This window comes from Lactuca saligna, chromosome 6, assembly GCF_052625555.1.
Source record: "Lactuca saligna cultivar CGN05327 chromosome 6, ASM5262555v1, whole genome shotgun sequence".
NCBI classification, from domain to species: domain Eukaryota; kingdom Viridiplantae; phylum Streptophyta; class Magnoliopsida; order Asterales; family Asteraceae; genus Lactuca; species Lactuca saligna.
Window position 1 is genome coordinate 152,487,301 of NC_136422.1, and position 25,477 is coordinate 152,512,777.

At 33.8% G+C, this 25,477-nt stretch overlaps 1 protein-coding gene across 1 annotated transcript; it reads left to right on the forward strand.

The window, feature by feature from the left end:
• Nucleotides 1-19,473: 19,473 nt before the first annotated feature.
• LOC145001054 (Protein kinase superfamily protein) lies at nt 19,474-21,636 on the forward strand. Its single transcript, XM_078960388.1, has 4 exons — nt 19,474-20,007; nt 20,294-20,554; nt 20,664-20,786; nt 20,952-21,636. Exons 1-4 carry the CDS (start codon nt 19,660-19,662, stop codon nt 21,402-21,404), a joined length of 1,185 nt encoding a protein of 394 aa, XP_078816514.1. The 5' UTR covers nt 19,474-19,659; the 3' UTR covers nt 21,405-21,636.
• Nucleotides 21,637-25,477: the final 3,841 nt, after the last annotated feature.

The window sequence follows — 25,477 nt, forward strand, 5'->3', positions numbered from 1 at the left end:
AATTGTTATATGATTATATGTTTATGTGCACATGATTGTTTGGACTGAGGTTGCGTTGAGGCGGGTCCTGCTTTGTGTTGTAGGCCAACATACCCAGGGCGGACCGGTTAGACCGAAGGCCCATCGAGTGGTCCGGATAGGCTGAAGGCCCCAAGAGGTAGGACCAGACATGCCGAGGCTCGAAGAGTGGACTAGACAGACTGAAGGCCCGGTGTGGGTGGACCAATCATACTGTAGACTCGGAGAGAGAGTGGACCGGGTGGACTAAAGGCCTGGTGCAGGCGGACCAGTCACACTGTAGACTCAATATGCATGGTTTTTCTGTTTATGATATGATATGATATGTGTATGGTATTGCGGTTGTTTTTTTTTTTTTTTTTTTTTTTTTTGGGGGGGGGGGGGGGTAAGTCACTAAGCTTTCGGGCTTACAGTTTCAATGTATTGTTTTAGGTACTTCTGGAGATCGTGGCAAAGTAAAGGCGTGATCGTACCGCTCCTCATGTTTTATGACTTATGCGATATGGTTTCGGGAAATACTCTGATGTTTAAACTATTTTGAAAACAAATGTATGAACTTAATGGTTTTTAATGAATTAAAATGTTTTAATTTGGCTCAAATTTTATGGTCGTTACATTAGTGTTTTGGCCATACCTCATGACTCGTAACTCCGATTGATGAGATTTAAAATTTTCTGAAACTAGACACAATTTCGGACTACTTTCGTGTTTTGAAAAAAATGTTGATTCCAAACACAACTCGATGAGTTGGTCCATCAACTCGACGAGTTGATATGAAAATTCCCGATGAATTTGTGACTTGCCGTACACGCGATTTAAGTGAAAAACTCAGCGAGTTTTTCCATAAAACTCAACGAGTTGGAGCTATTTTTCACAATCAATATAAAGAACATTTTTATTCGAAACCCGAACGAATTATGGAGGCTTTTGGGACTTTTAAAGATCAGAAGGGTTCTTGGGAGATTTGGTTTTCGAGAATTCAACGTAGAAGTCAATTTTAAAGAGATCAAAGGCAAATAACCATTACTTTTATCTTGATATTTTGTGTGAACCATGCTTGAATCATTAGATTTTGATTTTATGATGATATTTGTTGTAGTTATGAGCTAAAAGTTTCATACTTCTGTTTAGATGTAGATGATCTTATGAATATGGTTTTATTGAGTGGTTTGGATTAATTTGATTTGATTATTTATGTTGTTAAGCTTGTTAAAAGATCCTTGCATGTTAATGATAATTATTTTCTGTTAAAAATCAAGTTTATTGAGTTGTATGAATATCTTCTTAATTGCTTGAATCATATATTTTTGTGAAAACAAGATTGTATGCCTAGTATTAGTGAACATGAACCTAGGGTTATCTAGAAAATAAATAAATTAATGTGTGAGCATGTGGGATGAACAACCACATATGAGTTGATTGAATTGAAAATTTTAGTTAACTAATATTACAAGTCTTACTTGATTGAAAATGAACACTAGGAAACTTGTTAGTTTAATCAATTGGTCACTGTTTGAATTGACTTGTTTGCTAAAGGATTAGTAATAGTGAACATTAATCTAACCACATTAGGAATCGGTAATCATTGATATATTAATCCATTGCACTTGCCATGAAATCAACCATAGGAATAAGTGAATCGAAACCTAAATAGAAGTCTCTTTATCTTATTGAATATAGTTGTCTTTTGTTCCCTTTAGTTGTTAATTGTCTTTTGTTTAAGTGTTATTTGATTGCTTAAGTTTCTTGTCTTGTAAAACTAGAGAAAACCCCTTTTATTACTTGTTCTTATTTAGATAATTCTAGTATTTATTTTAATTGTTACCGTTCCCTGTGTTCGATACTCTACTTGATTGAACTATATTGCTATTAAAATGGTACACAGCCTTTCGTGTGTTTATTGTGTACAAATTAGTAGGATTAAAACTAGTACTATTTCACACGTATTAAGTTTTCGGCGCCGCTGTCGGGTAACAGTTTTAATAGTTAATTTTATTTGCTAGTATCATCGATCCTTTGTGTGAGATTTATCTCATATAAAGTTACGAGTTTTTTTTGTTTTAATACTTATTATTATGTATTTTCAAAATCTCGATGCTCTTGATGCTTTTCTTGAGGAAGTAGTATAGGAATTTGAGCAAGAAGATGAGGAGTATGACTCAGATGATGATTTGAAGAAATTTGGAAGATGGTTAGATAACATCTTGCCTAATAAACAAGATCAATCTAAGTTACAAGAGCTAAAGCTACAAGATGAAGAATTTAATTTAGAAAGAGATTTGGATGAGCTGGAAAGATTGCTGGCAGAGGGTTCAGACGAAGAACAATAATAAGTTGAGTTGCAAGAACCAAGTCGTAGTTTGACCATTACCATGACGTGGCCCCGTGTTCTTTCGATTTGTGTTTCGAAGCATGGGATGACGATTCCAAATTTAGAAAATGTTTTGAGGCACGATCCATTTCTGATTAGTATCCAACCGGTTCCAACCCTTGTCAAAATTCCTGGGTTTTATGAATTCAAGCTCATTTGGCCAATTGTAAAAGCAAAGAGCCAAATTTTACGAAATGGTCCAAAAATAGATATTTAATGCAATGGATGGATTGGCATCCAGTTTATTGGAAGTTAATTAAGCTGGAAGTCCAGCTCAAGACTCGCACAAAAAGAAGCGCTTGCGGGAGACAACCCTTCGTTTGAGTTTGCTTTTCTTTTTAATTTTTCTTACTTCTAGTAATTAGGGTAAATTAGGAATTTTAAGTTTGATGTTTGTTTTCCTTGTTATTATATGGTTTTATGTTTTTGATCTTGCAGAAGTTAGGGTGAGAGTTGATCTAATAGTTAAAAGTGTGAGGGCAATTAAAGTGAGGGGTTGAGTCATTTACGAGAATATTAGAAGATTTGAGTGAAACTATGAGTTCGATATTTATAATGGCTAAAAAGGAGTCCCGTCACTGAATAAAATGAGGGGGTGTGTTAACTAAATACCCTCCTTAACATCAAAAACAGACCTAAACCATAAAAGAAAAGTTGCCCACACAGAGAAGAAAACTTTTCGAGTGCACACATATAACTCGACGAGTCCAAGCGAGAATTCGCAATTTCTTCTAGTATAGCGATTCAACTCAGCAAGTCTCCATATAAAACTCGGATAGTTGCTCATTCTTTTATCTTTGAGTCGATGATTTGATTCCATTCGATGCGGGCAATTGGCTATATTTTTGAAGTCCATTTTTGAAGTTTTCCAAGAAGGTTTTTCCTCTATATTTGGAGCTGTATCGCACGAGACTTATGACACCCAAGGTGTGGATGAGTTGTTCCCATACCAAAGTCAGCTGAAGATGGAGCTTAAAAAGAAGAATATCAACCTCACAATTACTATCCCAGGGGAGTTTGTTCCAATTCTTTCTTTACTTTTATGTTCTTTATCATGCATAAAATTCAATGGGGACATTGCATGAGTTAAGTGTGGGGTGGGGGTTGATTACATTAGTTACATTAGAATTCTAGGTATAATTTTAAAAAATTTTACATAAAAATTGCTAGGCTTAATTTAAATTTTTTTGGTAAAAGCAATTAGGATTCCATGCTAGTGTTGTGTTTGATGATTTTTTGAGGACCTAAATGTTTAGTTGAGCCTATATATGTTACAATGCATTTGTAGCCCCCTTTATTCTAGTGAAATAATGGAACAAAAACACAACCTTGCTTAGTTTGAGGGGCGCAACATGTTTAGCATCGTGTACCAGAAATGTATCCAGAAAAGCTTAAGTAGTCATTGCACACTAAGACTAATACCTTTAGTCAATAAAGGATGAAGTTAAATCCCCTTGTGTAAACATATGTTTTTCTAGGTTTTAGTTTTGAGAGAATAAAAGTGAGTTGTCAAAAAAAAGGAGGAAAAAAATAGTGATGAAATGTTCGAATAAAGAATCTACAAAGCTATGAAGACAAAGAAGAAATTATTGAAGATTCAAGGCAAAAAGTTATCAAGTTATGACATCTTTTACTTTTATTGTAATTTTCCTTTTTAGGTTATTTTATCGTATGTGTGCTTGTGGATTTAACCAAAAATGACTTGAGGTTAAGAAAGTTTTATGGGGATGGATTCCGAGGGATGCATAAAATGAGCATTGTTCAAAAGAAGTGGGCGAGTGTTTATGAGGATTGTAAGTATTAGGATTGGGGGATCATTAGGAAAAATTTTAGACACAAATGCATGCATTGCGGTCTTGGCATAACGGCTAAGTTTGATTGGGATTGTCTTATGTGATACTAGTGTGCTAAAATTCAGTCTTGCTTAGGGGAAAGAAAAAGACAAGTGTGGGGTATTTTGATAAGGGCATATTTAGTTATAAAATTCATGCATTATCTTAATACTTTTCATTGATTTCATCTCAAATATTGGAAAAAGGATGTTTAATTAGTTTGAAATTTCATTTTCAGTAATAAAGAGAAGCTTAAAAAGAAAAAGTAAGCGGAATTGGAGATTGGAAGCTTGGATCTTGGATTTTGAAGAAAGAAGAATGTTGCTGGATAGCTTGACCGCTCGTCGATGTTTTGGCCATATCTCATGACTCGAACTCCGATTTATGAGATTCAAAATGTTCTGAAAATTAGACACAATTTTGGAAGACTTTTGTGTTTTGAGAAAATGTTGATTCCAAACACAACTCGACGAGTTGGTCCATCAACCCGATGATTTGAGATGAAAATTCCCAATAAATTCGTGACTTGCTGTACATGCGATATAAGTGAGAATCTCGGCAAGTTTTTCCATAAAACTCAACGAGTTGGAGCTATTTTTCACAATCTATATAAATAATGTTTTTATTCGAAACTGTAACGAATTCTGGTGGCTTTTGGGACTTTTGAAGATCAGAAGGGTTCTTGGGAGCTTTGGTTTTCGAGAATTCAACCTAGAAGTCAATTTTGAAGAGATCAAAGGCAAACAATAGTTACTTTTATCTTGATATTTTGTGTGAACCATGTTTGAATTATTAGATTTCGATTTTATGATGATATTTGTTGTAGTTATGAGCTAAAAGTTTCATACTTCTGTTTAGATGTAGATAATCTTATGAATATTGTTTGATTGAGTGGTTTGGATTAATTTGATTTGATTATTTATGTTGTTAAGCTTGTTAAAAGATCCTTGCATGTTAATGATAATTATTTTCTGTTAATAATCAAGTTTATTGAGTTGTATGAATATCTTCTTAATTGCTTGAATCATATATTTTTGTGAAAACAAGATTGTATGCCTAGTATTAGTGAACATGAACCTAGGGTTATCTAGAAAATAAATAAATTAATGTGTGAGCATGTGGGATGAACAACCACATATGAGTTGATTGAATTGAAAATTTTAGTTAACTAATATTACAAGTCTTACTTGATTGAAAATGAACACTAGGAAACTTGTTAGTTTAATCAATTGGTCACTATTTGAATTGACTTGTTTGCTAAAGGATTAGTAATAGTGAACATTAATCTAACCACATTAGGAATCGGTAATCATTGATATATTAATCCATTGCACTTGCCATGAAATCAACCATAGGAATAAGTGAATCGAAATCTAAATAGAAGTCTCTTTATCTTATTGAATATAGATGTCTTTTGTTCCCTTTAGTTGTTAATTGTCTTTTGTTTAAGTGTTATTTGATTGCTTAAGTTTCTTGTCTTGTAAAACTAGAGAAAACCCCTTTTATTACTTGCTCTTATTTAGATAATTCTAGTATTTATTTTAATTGTTACCGTTCCCTGTGTTCGATACCCTACTTGCTTGAACTATATTGATAATCGTTAGGTACACTGCCTTTCGTGTGTTTATTTTGTGTCCATATTAGTAGGATTAAAACTAGTACTATGTCACACGTATCAATGCATTAAGCACTTAATGAATTTTATGCATGAGTTGTTTGTACGTTGGGCGTATTATGTACTACGCTGCACGTATAACCCTTTTTCCCAGTACGCTAAGCATACAGAAGAGGTACGCTGGGTATACGCTCTTAGGAAGTCTTGGGCCTTAGCGAACTTCGGACCTTTGGTCCCTAATGGTTTTGGGCCTGGACTTGCTGGTGTTTGGACCTAAAAGTATCTTTGGACCAATGTTAATATGGTTAGGCCTAATTGGGCCTTATGGCCCAATATAGAAATGGACTTCGCATTTGTAGGCCTCGGGTTGGGCCATTTATGGGACTAAGTTCCCGTGGACCTTCATGGGCCAATTGGAAACAAGTTTATGGACTAAGGAAATTATTGGGCTTTAGGATAAGGTCCATTGGAAAGGACAGGACCCAATTTGAAAATTTGGGCCATAAGTGGGCCATATTTGAACTTGATGATTGTTAGATATTGGACCATCGGAATGCCAAGTGTTTAGACCAGAATAAATGACTCGGCCCTAAGGTAAGACCATGTCGAGGTTTGGGCTCAATTTGAAAAATTGGGTCATTGGTTGATTAATAGGCCTTTGGGCCTTTCAGATTATAGTTTGGGCCATAGTTATGGACATGGACAGGTTGGGGGTAAAATGGTCTTTTTACCTCGGGTATGAAGTTATAGTTATGGATTAGAACCCAATTGCTAATTGGGTGTCTTTTGGTATTGTTAGCTCGGAAAGTTATCAGGGCAACAACTAGGGATTTCTTTCAGAAGGCTTCTGCATTTGAGGTGAGTCTCCTCACTATATCCATGGATCAAAGACACTAATGTAGACCTATTATGAATTATATGGTATGCTAATTGCTTCTATGATATGTGGTATGATAGTTGACTTTATGATACTTGCATGGAAGACCCCGAGGGGAGAACGTGACACTTAGATATCAGACCATGTCGGGGAGCCCATGACACTCCAGGTAAAGACCATGGGGGAGCCCATGACACTTGATTATTAGACCATGTGGGGGGGGGGGGGCATGGCATTCCGGGTCAAGACCATGGGCGGAGCCCATGACAACTCTATGTATGTTGCATGATATTCTGTGGTTGTATGCTATATGGTATTTTGAGGAACCCACTAAGCTTTGTGTTTACGGTTTTCAGTTTATGTTTCAGGTACTCTGGTTTTCAATTGGAAGAGCTCGGGATGATTGCAGAGCACACACCGTATGTTTCTGTTTTCAGTGAAATACTCTGATTCACAATGTTATGTTCAAAATTAATTTACCTTGTTTTTTTTATGGGAAAGATGTGTACTAACGATTTACTAATCTAAAAAAAAAATTAAGTCATGATTTTGGAGCATTATAGGTTCCCTGAACAATAAACCACATAGTTTCCTGAACAATAAACCACATAGTTTACTTAAACCACCAACTTATAGTTGGACTAAGCAAATCTAAACCATGCCTCAACAAGCTTATTATGTTGAAGTGTGAAAGAAAAAAAAACATCTATTTCTAATATAAATACGACTCACTACTTTCTTATTGAAGTTGATATAAGACTCATTTATGCCACCATATATGATATGCCTATCAAATATGATATGTCTTTTATTTTTTTATAGTTTATATCTATGCTTTCATTATTTTTTATTGTCAAACACATTAAAATAGGGTTTTCAAAATATTTAAGTGGATTTTATTATAAATAATTTCTTGTATTTATTTAAAATTTATGTGTGTCATGTGACCTATCTCTACCTAAGACATCTACCTCCTTAATATCTAATTTTTATGGAATTTACAAGATATGTTATTGTTTCTAAAAGTTAAATGACATTTAAAGATATATGCGGAACATGGTTATCAAAGAAATGGCAAAAGTAATTATGATACTTGTAAATCGGATATCAACCCTTAATTTGTAATGATGAGAATTTAATATTTGCAAACAATTGTTATTTTGTTTCGAATTAACACATCGTATCAGTTTTCTTAGTTTTTGTCAACTGTATATATTATAGAATGGATGAATAGGGATGGAAATGGGCGGGTTTGGGGCGGGGTTGACCATCCCTGTCCCCATCCCCAAGTGTCTAACCTCGTCCCCATCCTCATCCTCATCACCGATGGATGAGGGGAATCAAATCCCCTCCCCTTTGTATTTTGGGGTTTTCCCCAACCCATCCCCGACCCATCCACAACCCATCCCCAATCTATCAACAAAATAAACCCAACTTACACAAAAAAACCAAGGTTAATAAGCAATCAAAACTAGATGCCATAATCAAATTCGGTTTACATCAATTTTAAAGTTTACTAAGAATCAAAACGAAAAGTGAAGATTTGGTATACAGATCGTCGAACGAAGTGACTATTGACGAACTCTTGGAATTGGGAACATAATTTGATATACAAACTCTATTTTTGATGGTCTAATATAGATCAATTCATTTTAGTAGACTTAATTCAAATTCAATGAATGATATATATATATATATATATATATATATATATATATATATATATATATATATATATATATATATATATATATATATATATATATATATATATATATATCTTAACTATATTATTAAGGATATTCAACTTTTCTTGAAATTTAAGAGGTACAAATATTACTCCATTATATACAACCCTTTTAAGCTTATTGACTATTGCAATTTGTGTAACGTCTACGATATATAAAAAAACTCAAACGCGCTCCTCCTATTGAAGCCCCTCTTCCTCTCCAAACCCTAGATCTCCTCCGCCCATTATTCTCCGCCCTTGCACCAATGACTGCCTACTGCACTTGTATCTCCTCTATCTGCTACCATATTCAATCGACTCTACAAGCTAGAATAGAGTTATCATCCATCCCTTACCCCACCAATCCTCACGTGCTCACACATATGCTTTTCCCTCTCTACTGGATGATCGACACCCTGCTACCATCTTCAATTGCCTCTATAAGCTAGAAGTCCACCTGTATCGCCACTGGCGTCCGCCACCGCTTCTATTGCCTCGCCCTCCATGTCTGATATCGTTAACCTTATCCTATGTTCCAAACTTCACCATCTCCTGTCTCTCATATACCATTAGAAACCTAAAAACAGAAAAAACACCTCTCTTGGTAACATAATTAAGTAATTACACCATACAGGTGTTTGTTATTGCTTAATGGGAATGCGTGAAGTTCTTCTTTTCATAGGTATGAACTCATAGTGAATAACTTTATTGTACCCATCATTTGGTAACCTAATTTGTGTTGCATAACTATGGTGTTAACTACGATGCTCTACATAAACTTGGAATTACACATCCAATGTTTCTTTGTTCATCCATACAGTCAACACTTAGTGCCCTCTCAAATGGGAAACCTTATGTGTGAGTGGTCCCCCTCTTCAAAACCTACAAACAAGTTGTGCCCAAATTGGGTGTTTTAAAGCTTTAGTTGGATTTCTACTAATATTTTTTTAGTGTGGTGTTTATTGGCATTTTGGCCAACAGATACATCTTGAACTATGGGAAAAATGGTAAGTTGAAGATTATGAACGTTTTGAGCTATGTATTTGATTTCTCCGTTTTTATTCTAATTCAAATGTATTATCCTTGTACTTTTTCTTGGTTTTGCAACAGAAGATATTTACAGGTTCTATAGCTACATAACAACTAAAAGATCTACTTGATGTACAAAGCTTCTTTATGTCAAACATATGGTACACTTTTATTTCAGATGCTGACATTGACCATCCTAAAAATAGTCAAATCCCACAAAATATTGGTAGTAGTCAGTAATTGTCATCCGATCTCAAAGTTATCATTACTTTTTTCATTAGACATGCATTATGACTTCACTTTTCTATCTCTATTTTATGTATATAAGTACTCTTGAGCTAGATATGTATCTGAACTCATGAGCACATATTACATGGTTAGTAAGTTGTAAGTTTACTTATCTTACATTCTTCATACATTTTAATTGATTCTCTGTGTTCATCCACATTTTTGGTGTTTGTTGTAACTCAAATATTTGATATTTGAAGTTGAAGTTTTGTATGCAGGATTGGGGAAATTTTTTGTTAAGAAACTTTAAATTGATGCATTCCTCTGGAAAATTGAAACTTTAACCAGCGAGGTGGAAAACTTTAAGCCAATATTACTTTTAATTATGAATACTTCTCATTTGTTTTGGTTCTTTACATTTGTTTTTCTTTTGTTCATGGATTACTCTTTAATTTAGAGTTTTAAAGTACTACTTATAAACTGTTATGATTTAAGTGTGGCATTATAATTTTCAGTGGGTTTTGAGTTGTTCAAGCTTCAAATGGTTTCATTTTAGGTTGTGTTTGTGGGTGAAATACATTTTTTCTTAATCATTTCCTAGCTTTAGATGTTTCCTTGGGTTTCTTTGATGTAGTGTTGGACTTTATATCAGATATCATGAAATCTAAAGGGTGGAATTGGAATCTCATGATTTCTTGCACAAGCAATGCCATAACATGAACAGGTTATAGTTTAGGTGATCAAATGAATGGCAAAAAGGTTAATTGGTTGTATTGTTTCTCCCAATACAATTTTGTGGTTTCATATGAAATAATTAATTGACTATTTTTTTTAACCATTTGTCATAGGTTTTTGTATACACATGGAGTCTAGTTGCTTATCTTTTTTGCAACTAGGTGTGTGCATTCCTTTTTTAAAAATAACATTACTTATCAACTTTATTTTGTGTTTTTTACAAGAAAATGATGACATTGTATCTAGTATGATTTTCACATTTTTAGGCCTGAATTTCACAGCTTGAATTTGGATGATTGGTCTCTAGAGCATTTAAGCAACATGAAGCGAAGAAGAATTTTTCGACAGTAAGGGGAAGTCAGAACTCAAAAGTAGGGGCAAAATCATCAACAAGACCTTTCAAAAAGTCCCCATAGCAAACTCCAATAGTATCTTCAATATTCACTGCCTCCCAACATCAAGGGTAAAATCGTTCAAAACTAAAAAACACTAAAAAATCAAGTATTTTTTATGCAATAATGAAAAAAGAAATGTAAACTAACAAAAACAACTTTAAGCAACTTCCCAAAAATTGGATTTTTAGCAACTTCCCAAAAAATAAAATTACCAATACAACTTTAAAAAAATCTCCCCAAATAATTTTTGACTTTAAAGAAATTAGGTTTTCTGCATACTTTCCCCATAAAAGGAAAATTGGCAAGAAAATCGATTTTGGTGGTCATGGTGCTGCTTTGGGTACCTATAAGTAGGTTGCTATAAATGGTGTTACAGTCTTACATGGTTGTAATTATTGGCTTTGGTGATGTTTTTTTTAGCTTAATCTTTACATTTTTTTGGTTTCTTAGTTTGTTTGGTTTTTTGTACGTTGTACACACCATCTAAATAAACGAGTAGTAGTGTTTTTATTATATTTTTTAATTAAAATTGTATTGTGGATAGTGTTTTATATCTTATTAATTGTATTGTGCAGAGTATTTAGGTGCAAATTTTAAGAAATTTTTAGAGCGTTAATCTTATTTGTGTGTATCTGGTGATATCATAGCAAACTAATACCAAAAGAACATATTAATGGTTGTATTATAATGTCTAATTAAAATTTTAAAGATTTTGAAGATTATGAATAATATTTTAATTTCTATTTAAAATTCCAAGGATTTTTTTTTTCTAAGGAAAAGTGGAAACAACTTTAAAACCTCTTTGATTCTAGAAACCAACAAAATTAAAAAAATATTGTTACTTTCACTGTATTTCAAAAACCATTATAAAATATACTAAATATAATCAATAAAAATTAGTTATTATTATTTTTTTTAATATTTTTTAAATATAGCTCCATTTAGTTGTGTATCATCATATTTTAAAAAACAAATAAAGAATAGAAATATAAACATTCAATATTATTACATATAATTTGGCAAATAAAATATGAATAATCATGTATCTTTTTATATTTATTCGAATATGTAATCATTTATTTGATTACAAGATTAAGTGAAACTGTTGAAAAAAATTAAAATCAATATCATCGTCACTTAATTTTTTGTTAAATTAATCTTTATAATTATTAAAGGAAAGACAAATTATATCATTACACTTGAAAGCTACATCTTAAACAATAAACCCTAAGTTTTAAATTGTAACATGTAAACCTTAGTTCCTAAACCCTAATGTTCAAAAGAAAACATTTTATTGAAACATATTTACTTGATGTTGGCGATTACATGTGTAAAGTGTTCATGCAATAATATAATGATGGCCACACCTAAGGACGTAACAAATAGAACGAACACGAACAATGGTTGTTTATATTCGTTTATTTATTAAATAAATAAACATAAATGAACTTTCTGCGAAACAATCCGTTGAACGTTTGGTTCGTTTATTGCCCTAATAACCTCTATAACTAATTTTTAGAAAAAATTATTCGGGTTGGGCCATTTCTTGGACTAAGTTCCCGTGGAACTTCATGGGCCAATGGGAAGCATGTTTATGGACTAAGGAAATTATTGGGCTTTAGGATAAGGTCCATTGGAAAGGACTCGACCCAAATTTGGAAAATTGGGCCATAAGTGGGCCATATTTCGACTTGATGATTGTTAGATATTGGACCATCAGAATGCCAAGTGTTTGGACCAGAATAAATGATTGGGTCCTAAGGTAAGACCATGTCGAGGTTTGGCCCCAATTTGGAAAATTGGGCCATTGGTTGATTAAATTGCCTTTGGGCCTTTCATATTATAGTTTGGGCCATAGTTATGGATATGGACATGTTGGGGGTAAAATGGTCTTTTTACCTCGGGTATGAAGTTATAGTTATGGATTAGAACCCAATTGTTAATTGGGTGTCTTGCTAATTGGGTGTCTTTTCGTATTGTTAGCTCGAAAAGTTGTCAGGGCAACATCTAGGTATTTCTTTTAAGAAGACTTATACATTCGAGGTGAGTCTCCTCACTATATCCAAGGATTGAAGACACCAATGTCGACCTATTATGAGTTATATGGTATGATAATTGCTTCTATAATATGTGGTATGATAGTTGTCTTTGTTATACTTGCATGGAAGACCCCGGGGGGAGCACGTGATACTTGGATATCAGACCATGTCAGAGAGCCCATGATACTCCAGGTAAAAGACCATGGGGGGAGCCCATGACACTTGGTTATTAGACCATATGGGGGATCCCATGGCAACTCTATGTATGTTGCATGATATTTTGTAGTTGTATGTTATATGGTATTTTGGGGAACTCACTAAGCTATGTGCTTACGGTTTTCAGTTTATGTTTCAGGTACTCTGGTTTTCAATTGGAAGGACTTGGGATGATTGCAGCGCACACACCATATGTTTCCGTTTTCTGTGACATACTGTGATTAACAATGCTATGTTAAAAATTAATATACCTTGTTTTTTTTTTATGGGAAAGACATGTACTAATGATTTACAAATCTAAAAATAAAAAATTTTAAGTCATGATTTTGGGGCGTTACATGTTCCCTGAACAATAAACCACATAGTTTCCTAACTGGGTTCAATCGGTACGGTTCACAATAACCCGGGTTTAACCTGAATAATAAATGATTCACCATATATACAAATTGGCGAAGAAAAGGACCGAGACCAAATTGATAATTCCTTAATTTTTTTTTACTAAAACCACCAACTTATAGTTGGACTAAGCAAATCTAAACCATGCCTCAACAAGCTTATTATGTTGAAGTGTGAAAGATTAAAACATCTATTTCTAATATAAATACCACTCACTACTTTCTTAATGAAGTTGATATAAGACTCATTTATGCCACCATATATGATATGCCTATCAAATATATATGTCTTTTATTGTTTATAGTTTATACCTATGTTTTCATTATTTTTATTGTCAAACACATTAAAATAGGGTTTTCAAAATATTTAAGTGGATTATATTATAAATAATTTCTTGTACTTATTTAAAATATATGTGTGTCATGTGACCTATCTCTACCTAAGACATCTACCTCCTTAATATCTAATTTTAATGGAATTTACGAGACATGTTATTGTTTCTAAAAGGTGAATGACATTTAAAGATATATGAGGAACATAGTTATCAAAGAAATGGCAAAAGTAATTATGATAATTGTAAATCGGCTATCAACCCTTAATTTGTAAAGATGAGAATTTAATATTTGCAAACAATTGTTATTTTGTATCGAATTAGCACATCGTATCATTTTTTTTTTAGTTTTTGTCAATTGTATATATTATAGAATGGATGAATAGGGATGGAAATGGGTAGGTTTGGGGCAGGGTTGACCATCCCTGTCCCCATCCCCAAGTGTCTAATCTCGTCCTCATCCCCATCCTCATCACCGACGGATGAAGGGAATCAAATCCCCTCCCCTTTGTATTTTGGGTTTTCCCCAACCCATCCACAAGGATTCTGTACATATAAAGAACGCCGAATCTGAGTTATAACGAAGAAGTTATGACCTGTCGAAGTTTCACAACAGATCGGCACGACACAACGCGATGTAAATAGTGAGTTTTCGATAGGGGGATATTTAGCCTTAGCGATCTAAACGAAAGTCGTAGAATACGTTAAACCGAGAGCGTGCATAAAAAGAACGCCCAAATCTGACTTCGTACGAGGAAGTTATGATTTTTCGAACTTTCGGCTTAGTAGTATACAGCCTGAAATTCGAATATTAGATCGAGTGGTTTTTAGCCAACACAACCTAAACGAAAATCGAAGATCTCGTTAATGGTACCGTAACGACAAAAAGACAGATGAAAACGGAGTTATGAATTTTGAACGGAGTTTTCCTGTCTCCACCTACTAAAAATAATATATTAATAATATATTAAAAATAACTTCAAAATTAGTCAACGGAGTCTAAACGAGAGTTGTATAGCATAATCTCACCTACGCGTGGATATAAATAACGTCAGAAACTGAGCTCGTATGCAAAAGTTATGAATTTTTGAAGTTCGGGGCGTGAACCCCAAGGTTGTGTCAGAGCTCACGAGGTGAACAGATGATGGACGTCTTCCAGGGCAAGTGGCCATGATGAACGCAATGACGTATCGAGCTCACGAGTGAGCATATGTAGCTCACGAGGTGAGCATATGTGGCTCACGAGGTGAACCTAGCATTTTTGCCCTATAAATAGAATTCAAGGGGCAGCCGAGTTTGGTTGCTCATCTCTTACTCTCCCACTCCCGATACTCTCTCTAAGCACTATTTTAACCCCCCGAAGCCCCGGTATCATCCCGAGACCCGAAGAGAGTCTTGAAGCACCGAAGATCCCGAGAAGAAAAGAGTTTCCGAGCCGAAGCTCTGCTTGCGAGAAGCCCGGTGTGTGAAGATCTTCCAATTTCACCGAAGAATACTACTTCTACAAGCTGTAGTGTTGTCCGATCATCTTCTAATCAAGTAAGTGTATAGTCCCTTTCATAAACACGATTTTAATACAAGTATTGTTTGAATGTTTTAAGTATATGTTTTTGGTGAGCGTGTAGTCACTCTCTTCTAACCCATAAATATGAAGTATTTGCTATGAAATACGTGCTATGTGTTTATATATTGTTGTTTATTTAAGATGAGTGTGGAATGGATGTTTTATATAGTTTTAAATGAGTTAAACTGTATATGTATTTTAAATCTACAAATATGTTGGGTAGAACATGGGTAGAGGAGATAGTTGGTGTGTGATAAAAGATGAGTTGGATAATGAGATCAAGTGGTTAGTTTTAGATCCGTGAGTATGGATCAGGTAAAGAGATAAAACTTGTTATTAGTGAGGGAGTATGGATTAAGACTAAGTTAATTGTCCCTAGTTCGGGAGTATGGATTAGGCACAGTTATTGATTCGGGAGTATGGATCAGATCAAGATTAAGGTATAGTTAATTGTCCCTATTCCGGGAGTATGGATTAGGTACAATTATTGATCCGGGAGTATGGATCAGATCAAGAGGTTAGTTTTAGATCCGTGGGTATGGATCAGGTAGTTTTAGATCTGTGAGTATGGATTAGGGGAAAAGGTTAGTTATAGATCCGTGAGTATGGATCTAGTGAAAAGGTTAGTTTTAGATCCGTGAGTATGGATCAGGTGAAGAGAATAGTTTTAGATTCGTGAGTAGGGATCAGGTAAAGAGGAAAACTTTAGATACAAGAGTTTAGATTGTGTCATTGTGAGGATCGATGGGGGTGGGATAAGAGTTGCCTTTATATGGTGAAATTGTACAAGTTTGAATGTTCTATATATATAAATATATGATATAACATTGTGGGATGGAAACCCTATATGCTCACAAGGCTCCCAAGCCTGACCCACTCAGTTTTCTTTGTATCATAGGTAGCAATACGAAGACATATTTCACTGAGAGATTAAAGGAGATGTAAATCACTAGTGTAAATAAATGTATGTTCTGTTTATGCTTATGTGTCTGTATCGGAACATGACATCCCAAGATTTTGTTATATAATGAAAATACATTTCTTTAAGAAATGCTTTGATAAATTCTTATCATATTTTGTTTTCGGAATAAATTCCACAACCGTTTTCTTTGAAAGATTACTCTGATTTTTAAAAACTAAGCATAAACAAATCGGTCTTTTCTGACCGTGAAATTAGGGATGTCACAACAACCCATCCCCAATCTATCAACAAAATAAACTCAACTTACAAAAAAAACAAGATTAATAAGCGATCAAAACTAGATGCCATAATTAGATTTTGTTTACATCAATTTTAAAGTTCACTAAGCATCAAAACGAAAAGTGACGATTTGGTATACAGATCGTTGAACGAAGTGACGATTGACGAACTCTTGAATTGGGAACATAATTTGATATACGGACTCTATTTCTGATGGTCTAATATAGATTAATTCATTTTAGTAGACTTAATTCAAATTCAATGAATGATCGATATATATATATATATATATATATATATATATATATATATATATATATATATATATATATATATATATATATCGATCATTCATTGAATATTCACCAAAACGGGGGCGGAGCGGGTTAGGGATTGTTATACCTGTCCCCGACCTCATCCCCGGTTTTAGCATAATGGGATTCCCGGCCCGTATCCGGTACCCGTTTTAGTGGAAATACCCGTCCCCGATTGGGGCGGGTCAACCGAGTTCCCCACCAGGTCAGGTAAAATTTCCATCCATAGGGATGAAGTATAAAGATTGGTTAAAGAGTTTGTATATCTAATACCATGTTCGCCAATATTTTCCACTAACCATCTAATTAAATATACATGAGTCAGTTCAACGTATAAGGAGACCTTACTTAATAAGGTTGAAGGGAGTGTTGCAGGACTAACTGAGCTCCACATCAACCTTCTTGAGCTCCTCCACCCCAGCTTTCTTGATCGCTACTTCAACATTGCCAAATAGAAGGAGCGGAAGAAAGTAGAAGAGACGAGTTTGCCGAGGTAGGGAGAAGAAAGGGGGAAGAAAAATACAAAGAAGAAAAGGCTCGACAGCTGGCCACCGAGTTTGGCCATTGAACTCGGCATGCTAAGCTGGTGGCGTGGTGTATACCGAAGCTAACTCAAATGTGTCGAGCTTCACCAAGCTTCACTCCGCCTAACCTAACTAAGCCATGAGTTTAAACTATATAATAATAGATTGTACAATAATAATACTAAGGGGGGTGTTTGGGAAAATTTTTTAAATCTAAAAGTTCTTTTTGTAAAAGTTCTTTTTATAAAAGTTCTTTTAAGAAAATAAAAGCCAAAAGTGGGTTTTAAAAAGTGTTTGGGTAGTATTTTTTGATTTTTGAGTATGATTTAGTTTTAAAAGTCTAAAAGTTACAAAAAGTCACACTTTCTTGACTTCTGAAAACTCATCATTTTCTTCTTTACAAAAAATTATTTTGAAAAGAACTTTTGCATCATCCAAACATCTTTATATCTATTTTGGAAAAGTTAAAAAACAAAATCATTTAAAAAGTTTTCCCAAACACCCTCTAAATGCGTACAGACAAACCAACAAAACAATATCATGTAAATTATACCAAATGACTTCTAGCCCAACGGTACCCGGTGTTGCTCTTCCTTCTTGAGGTTGAGGGTTCAAGTCCTGTCGTGAACATATGTGGATTTAATAAGGTGTAATTTAGAAGTATGTTAGATTTGCCGTTTTAAAAAAAATATCATGTAAATTATAAATTTATATGTATCGTTCTGAATTTTAAAAGCATCTAAAGTGTCAAAATAGTTCAAAGTCCAACGTCTAAACTTTTTGTAGCACGTGAAAAGAAAAGAATAAAAACTAAGCAACCAAATATATAAAATGAAATGAATATACGGCGAATTATTTTTTCGATGTGTCCCACACTAATATACGGCTTGAACTTAAGAATAGCAATTATTATTATTATTATTATTAATTTTAAATTGCAATGCTAATATGCTATTATTAAATTTAAAATAATATTTATTAAAAATATATTTAAAGTGCATTACTTTTTCAATGTGTATCATTTCATAAAAGAAACATCAATGAAGACTAATATATATTTAATATGGTGACAATAGCAATGACGTTGGTCGTAGCGGTGTTGTCCCAAAGATGACGTATGATGGATGTCGATCGTCAATGTAAATCCCTATTTTGCCCTCTTAAATCTTAATACAGTTTATTATGACTTTGTATATATGGACAAAAGAATTTAAAAGCTATGAATTATGCTGTAAAACAAAATTTTACTTTAAGAAAAAAAAAACACAGAATCCATAATTTGTTTCAGAACGATAAGTTATACAATCTATTTTAAATTGACCCGTCTATTTAAAATAAAGACAAACATTTTTAAAATAACTCACATAAATGGTTGCTGTCTATAAAAATAAAATATTCATAAAAATATATTTAATAGAGATTTTTATAACTTATTACTATTAATTTTTTTATTGATAATTTATTATTATTGAAACAGATAATTTAAACATTTTTTTTTATTAACCATTCAATATATATTAAATTATATATATTTTTTATATATAACTTCATATATTTTAATCATATTTCATTCCTACTTAAACATATTTTATTTATTTACTAATTAAAACATATTCATGATATCATATTTTAATACTGGAAGTTCGAACACTACGATTTCTTTTACTAGCTTATGTTTTTAGGTCAAAAAGCACTTATGCATTTAATTGACTAACACTTAAGCTCCAATACATATCTTATATACATTATAATCAGAACTATTGAAATAAACAAATATCGCCTCAGCTATATATAAAAAAAAAAAAAAGTCTACATAGTATTGTTATTTGTTAGCTTTTACCCTTCATAGTTATTAAATAAATTGTTTATAAAATTGCGATGTTTTTAAAAGATAGGGGTAATATATTGAAAGTAAAACCTCTTACGTTGTTAGAACTTAGAAGGATGTCTCAGCAATGGGATAGTTTGGCATCCATACGAAGCTTCGTTTGAATTTCTTTCAACTTTCAATTCAATTAATTGCTTAGTCAAATTGTCGTTCTCTTTGGGGGTTTCTTGTGAAACCATTTCACTCCCATTCCTATCATCAACCACTTCTTTGTTCACAACACACAAAAAAAGCCACACAATTCCATGATCTTCATCTTCCCCACCTGGCTTTGTTTCGTTTCCAATCTCCTTCAATTCCCTTCAATTTCATCTCTGTTTTCTCACTTCACCATTTAGGGTTCTTGGTTTCTTCCAAATGATGAAGTGTTTCAATATTTTCAGTTCCGGAACCAAAAGAAGAGGGAAATCTTCACCGGAGCTCCGGGAGCAAAACCAATCAACGAAACCACCTACACGATTAGTAAAGTCGACAGGGTCAATCGTTTCACCAAGAAGCATACCGGAATTGTACAGAGAAAAAGAACATAATTTGAGAAAGTTTTCGTTTTCAGAGCTCAGAAATGCTACTAATAATTTCAATAGGATGTTAAAGATCGGAGAAGGTGGATTCGGGAGCGTGTATAAAGGGTCAATTAAACCTCCTGATGAGCAAGGCGAGCCTCTTGTGGTTGCAATTAAGAAACTCAACAGAAATGGGATGCAGGTATTCCACTGAAAATTCTCTCCGGATCTACTGGTTTTGTTTTTTAATTTCATAATCTCTATATTCATTCAAGAATATATTCTCAAATTTGATTCGTTTAATCTTGTTTATACACGTGGGAATCAATGGTTTATGAATTAGAGCACATAACCGACAACTTCAAGATTTATAAGACTTGCTTAAACTTTGAAATTACATCAAGTTCAAATTGTTAGAAACATAAAACAAGAAAAAGATGATTTATCTTCCCAAAATTTATAGATTTTTTTGGTTATATGATGTGTAGGGGCATAAAGAATGGTTAGCAGAAGTTCAGTTTCTTGGTGTTGTTGAACACCCTAACCTTGTAAAGCTTTTGGGATACTGCTCAGTAGATGGTGAAAGAGGAATACAAAGACTATTAGTCTACGAATATATGCCAAACAAAAGCTTAGAATCTCATCTCTTTAGCAGAGCATATCCACCAATTCCATGGAAAAAAAGGCTACAAATCCTCCTTGGTGCAGCCCAAGGTCTAGCTTATCTTCACGAGGGTTTGGAAATCCAGGTAATATATATATCTTACAAAACGTTTCCTAATCGCTAAAAGTACACATCTTATCACATTTTTAAATTATAGTTCATAATTCAAACTAATGTTTTGGGAATTAATTTAGGTGATATTTCGCGATTTCAAGTCCGCAAATGTGTTGTTGGATGAAAACTTCAACCCAAAACTTTCGGATTTTGGGCTTGCGAGAGAAGGACCACAAGGAGACCGGACTCACGTATCCACAACGGTGACTAATTTGTATTTATTTCACGATTCCTACATTTTTCTCTCTCCAACATAAATAGAGTCAGCCATGTTAGATAGATATGTTTAGTACTAGAGTTTATCTCCATTGAAGAGAGAGATGAATAAAATCTTTTATGCTAACTTATTGTCATAATGTCATTTTTAGCCTGTTGGGACATACGGATACGCTGCCCCAGAATACGTGGAAACGGGTCATCTAAAGTCAAATAGCGACTTATGGAGTTTCGGAGTTGTATTATACGAGATTTTATCGGGTAGAAAAGCGATTGATAGACTCCTACCACAATCCGAACAAAAACTTATCGAATGGGTCAAACAGTTCCCAGCAGATAGCAAAAGGTTCCGGATGATAATGGATCCGCGTTTAAATAATCAATATTCGCTTAGTGCGGCTCGGAAAGTTGCAAAATTGGCGGACAGTTGCTTGCGGAAGAATCCGGAAGACCGACCCGCGATGAGTCAGATAGTTGATGTCTTACAGGACGCGATTAGAGAGTCAGAAGATGATATCAGAAGTCCAAGTCAAGTACCGGGTCCGTTACCGTTACCGTTACCATTACCAGAGCCGTCTACACGGAAAACGGTTCATGTTGGTTAGGGGAAGAATGAAGATGATTGTGATTGTTGATATTTTAAATTTTTTGTTGAGGGTTGAATCATGAATGGTTTTGTATGGTATTAGGTAGATGACTAGATGAGTTTATTGTTTATTGTTTTTTTTTCCCTTATATATAATATGGGTATAGCCGTATGGGGTACATAGAGTCGTGAAATTTGATTTTTTTTCTTTATAAAACAACTATTTATATATTTTATGGTCTTTATGTTAAGAGTAAGTTACAAGAATAATCCCTATGGTTTAGGGTAATTTGCATCTTTGGTCCTTGATTTATTTTTTTAATTCGGAAGGTCTTACTGTTTGTTTTTGTTATACTTTTGGTCATTATCTTACCTAAAAAAATTATTTTTCCTTGATTTTTTAATTTATTTAAATAAATACACCACCAACCTCATCCCTTTCATCTTATCTTATATACTCCATCATTTTTTTTCCTATTTAAATAATAATATTTTTAGGTAAGACAGGGACCAAACACGTAACAAAAACAAACAATAGGGACCAAGTGCGTAACAAAAACAAACAGTAGTGACCTTCCGAGTTATAAAAATAAGTTAGAAACCAAACACACAAATTACCCAAACCATAGGGACCATTTGTGTAATTTACTCTTATGTTAATGTTTAGGGTAAATTACACCAATCGTCCCTCGTACACATGCCAGAAAGCGTGTTTAGTCTCTATTTTCAAAAATTAACTCTGACCGTCCCTCGTTTGCTTAAAACTTGCTAACTTCATCCCTGATATGTGTTTTTGTTGCGAATTTAATCCACTCCACATTTGAAATGACCATTATGCCCTTGGATATTTATTTTTAATTAATTTTAATATTATTTATTATTAATAACAATTAAAAAAACAACTCTCTAATATCTATCTCTCTCACACGTATGAAAAATTGAAAATACCACCACCACCTCCAATGTCTCTCTCTCTCCCCCCTCTCTCTCTCCCTATCTCTCTCTCTCTCTCTCTCTCCATTCTTCTTCAATACGAAACAAACACACACACAAGAAGCCATCACATTGACTTGAAGAACCTCGAATCACTTCACTCTGACTTGAAGAAGCCATCAGACTACAAACTGAATCCTCAATGAAGCTATAATCTACATCACGAGGTAAATTAGCCATCGTCGACTTACACCATCTATGAGGAAGATGAAGCGGTGGTGGATGGAATCCTCCTCGATTTGGTGGCGGTGGACATCACGTTCGTCGATATGATTCTGTCGATCGAAATCCTATTTCTTCTCCTGCAACTCGTTAGTTCCAATTTGCAGGTTTAGGGTTTAGTTAGTTTTGATTTGTAGGTTTAGGGTTTGATCTTTGAGGTTTGATTTTTCCGATTTGTAGGTTTGGGGTCTCGTCGGATCTGTATGGAGGAAAGAGTGGGATAGTTCCAGAAATTGAAGTCGACATCTAAATCATACGTTGGTGGTGGTCGTCGTTCTTTAGCAATCGGCGAGTTTAGACCATGGATGGTGATTGGAGAGTCTAGATCAGACAATTTATGTGACATTTATAAAATCACATATTACAGGGATGGAAACTGGCTCCTACGATTCACAGGTGGAAATTTTTGGTTGGTTTGAGATACGAATGATCGCTGATGATGTATCAATTTTTTGAGAGATTATTTTGGTTGTGGATGTATCGATTTCTTGGTGTATGGTCTTGAAGAGGATTTGGAGTCGTGGAGTAATGGATTTGATTTCTTGAGAGATTATTTTGTTTTTTTAATTTAAAACTGATAAATAAATAAAAGAAATGAAAAAAGAAATTATTAAGGGTAAAATGGTCATTTCATATCAATAGGGACTACGCATGCAAGAAAAAAACAAATCAAGGACGGTCCGAGTTAATTTTTGAAAATAGGGACTAAACACGCTTTTTGGCATGTGCACGAGGGACGATTGGTGTAATTTACCCTAATGTTTAGATTTTACCAATATGACGAGGTTTATACTTTTTGACGGTATAAGAACCATAGATAAACCATCTAACGGTTTAAGAATCATAGATAAATATGAAACGTCGACAATGACTAAGCTAAAAATATTGAATAATCACCAAATTGACCACTATTATTTAATCGGTATATCAAAATGATGCAACTTTCCTTAAAAAAGCAACATGGACCACCAAGTGTGAAAATATCCAAAAATTTGAGATTCGTTATCGTTTGTTAGGTAATTATATAACGTATGCATCAGTTGTTGGGCCTTTCATTGAAAGTCATTTTCAAACACTCTTATGGGTGACACCTATTTGAATATCTAAGTATCTAACCTCAAAAATCTTTAGAAGATGGAACGATAGGTGATCTTCTACTCTATAAACACATATTTAGCCGTATTAACATTCATTTTTCCGGTTAATGAGTTAATCTTGACAACTAGGTTCAGAACATGTCCAAGACTCAGACGATGAGTTTTAAACATGTTTTTTCATGCTTAAAAATCTAGTTATAGCATTTAATCGATGGATGTTTGTTGTATCAACTTTTGTAGTGTACAATTACATATATGAACCACTTAGGCATTGTTTGATTTTAAAAGGTAAAAGAAATATATTCTGCAGATCACATTTATAAAATATTAAAAACAAAAATATGGACCAAACGTATGTAGTGTAGAAGAAACAGACTGTTTGTTTTCTAACGTTTACATGCATGCTAAAATAAATTGAAATATAAATATAGTGAATATTTAAACTTAAAAGAGTTTTGTAATGCGACTATTTAAATAATTTTAGTTTTACGACACTTAAATATAATTTCTACAACAATAATAATTTATAATTTTTTTAAATTATTCATTTCATATAATTTGAAATGACATGCCAGTGGGAAGTCAGGTACTAACAAAAATTTAAGTACTAACAAAAATTGAAGTATTAACATTAACATATAATCAATTAAGTTGTTTTAAAAAAGAAAAAATGAAATGACATTCACATTGGGTTGTTTGTATTGAGGAAATTGTAATGTCCAAATAAATGATCTTACCAGAGATCAATAGCAAACACAATCACATAAAGCAAATAAAGAGACGAAAAAAAAGAATAAACCAAGCTTGCACACGTTTTATATTAATAAACGTCTGGTACAACTCGATGAAAGATCGTGAACTGAAAAGCATCAACAACACTAAACGTCTGACCAACCTTCTATTTATAGGGACTACGACCGAAAGGAGTTTACGGCCGTAAACTCTTTACAACCGTAAACTAGCCTGCAAACTAACCAAAACTCACCACTAATACACTTTCTACTATTACATTGTAAAGCCTAGACCAAACCACTAAATTGGCCCTTTCAATCTCCCCCTTGGTTTGGACTAGCTCGAGGTTAACCTTTAGTAACTACAATGACATCCGCTTGCCCTATTGCCCCATTCCACATCCGTTTGTTGATAATCTCAGCAACCATAGTTGTATACACCTTCGCAGCATCTTCAAAAGTATCTTCTGCAACCAAAATCTGAAAGTTGCTTAAGTGATGAATATCCCATTTTCGAAACTATAACAAATCTCTTCGATCGTAGAGTTGAATGCACCCATTCTTGAGCTTGATGACCGTAACAGAAGTAACTTCATCAAAGACCCAACACTCCATAGAACTTAGAGATCCATCTTGATAATATTAAAGTACAGGGAATTGTTTGACCTGCTTGGTTGCAAGCCACATCACGACTTGCAAAGGCTTATTAGTTGTAGGATCAAGGATATCAGAGTGCTCTTCTATAACAGACTCAGTAGTATTCATGGCTGGAAACCATTTCTTGACTTGATCTTCAAGGAAATGCTTAAACTGGGTCGCCTGAGGATTGTTTGTTAAATTGGAGAAAGGAGCTCGAGACAATTCAGTCTAATCGACTCTAGTCCATGAACTGAAGTCATGACTATCTCTATAAAGTTCAGAATTGCCACTTTTCCTTACCATTATCCACATCTTGAGAGGATCATGAAACCCCCATGAAGAAATTCCTAACCTATCACCGAAAGTGTCTCTGAAACGAACAACTTCAAGATCAGTCACTGTAATCGCTA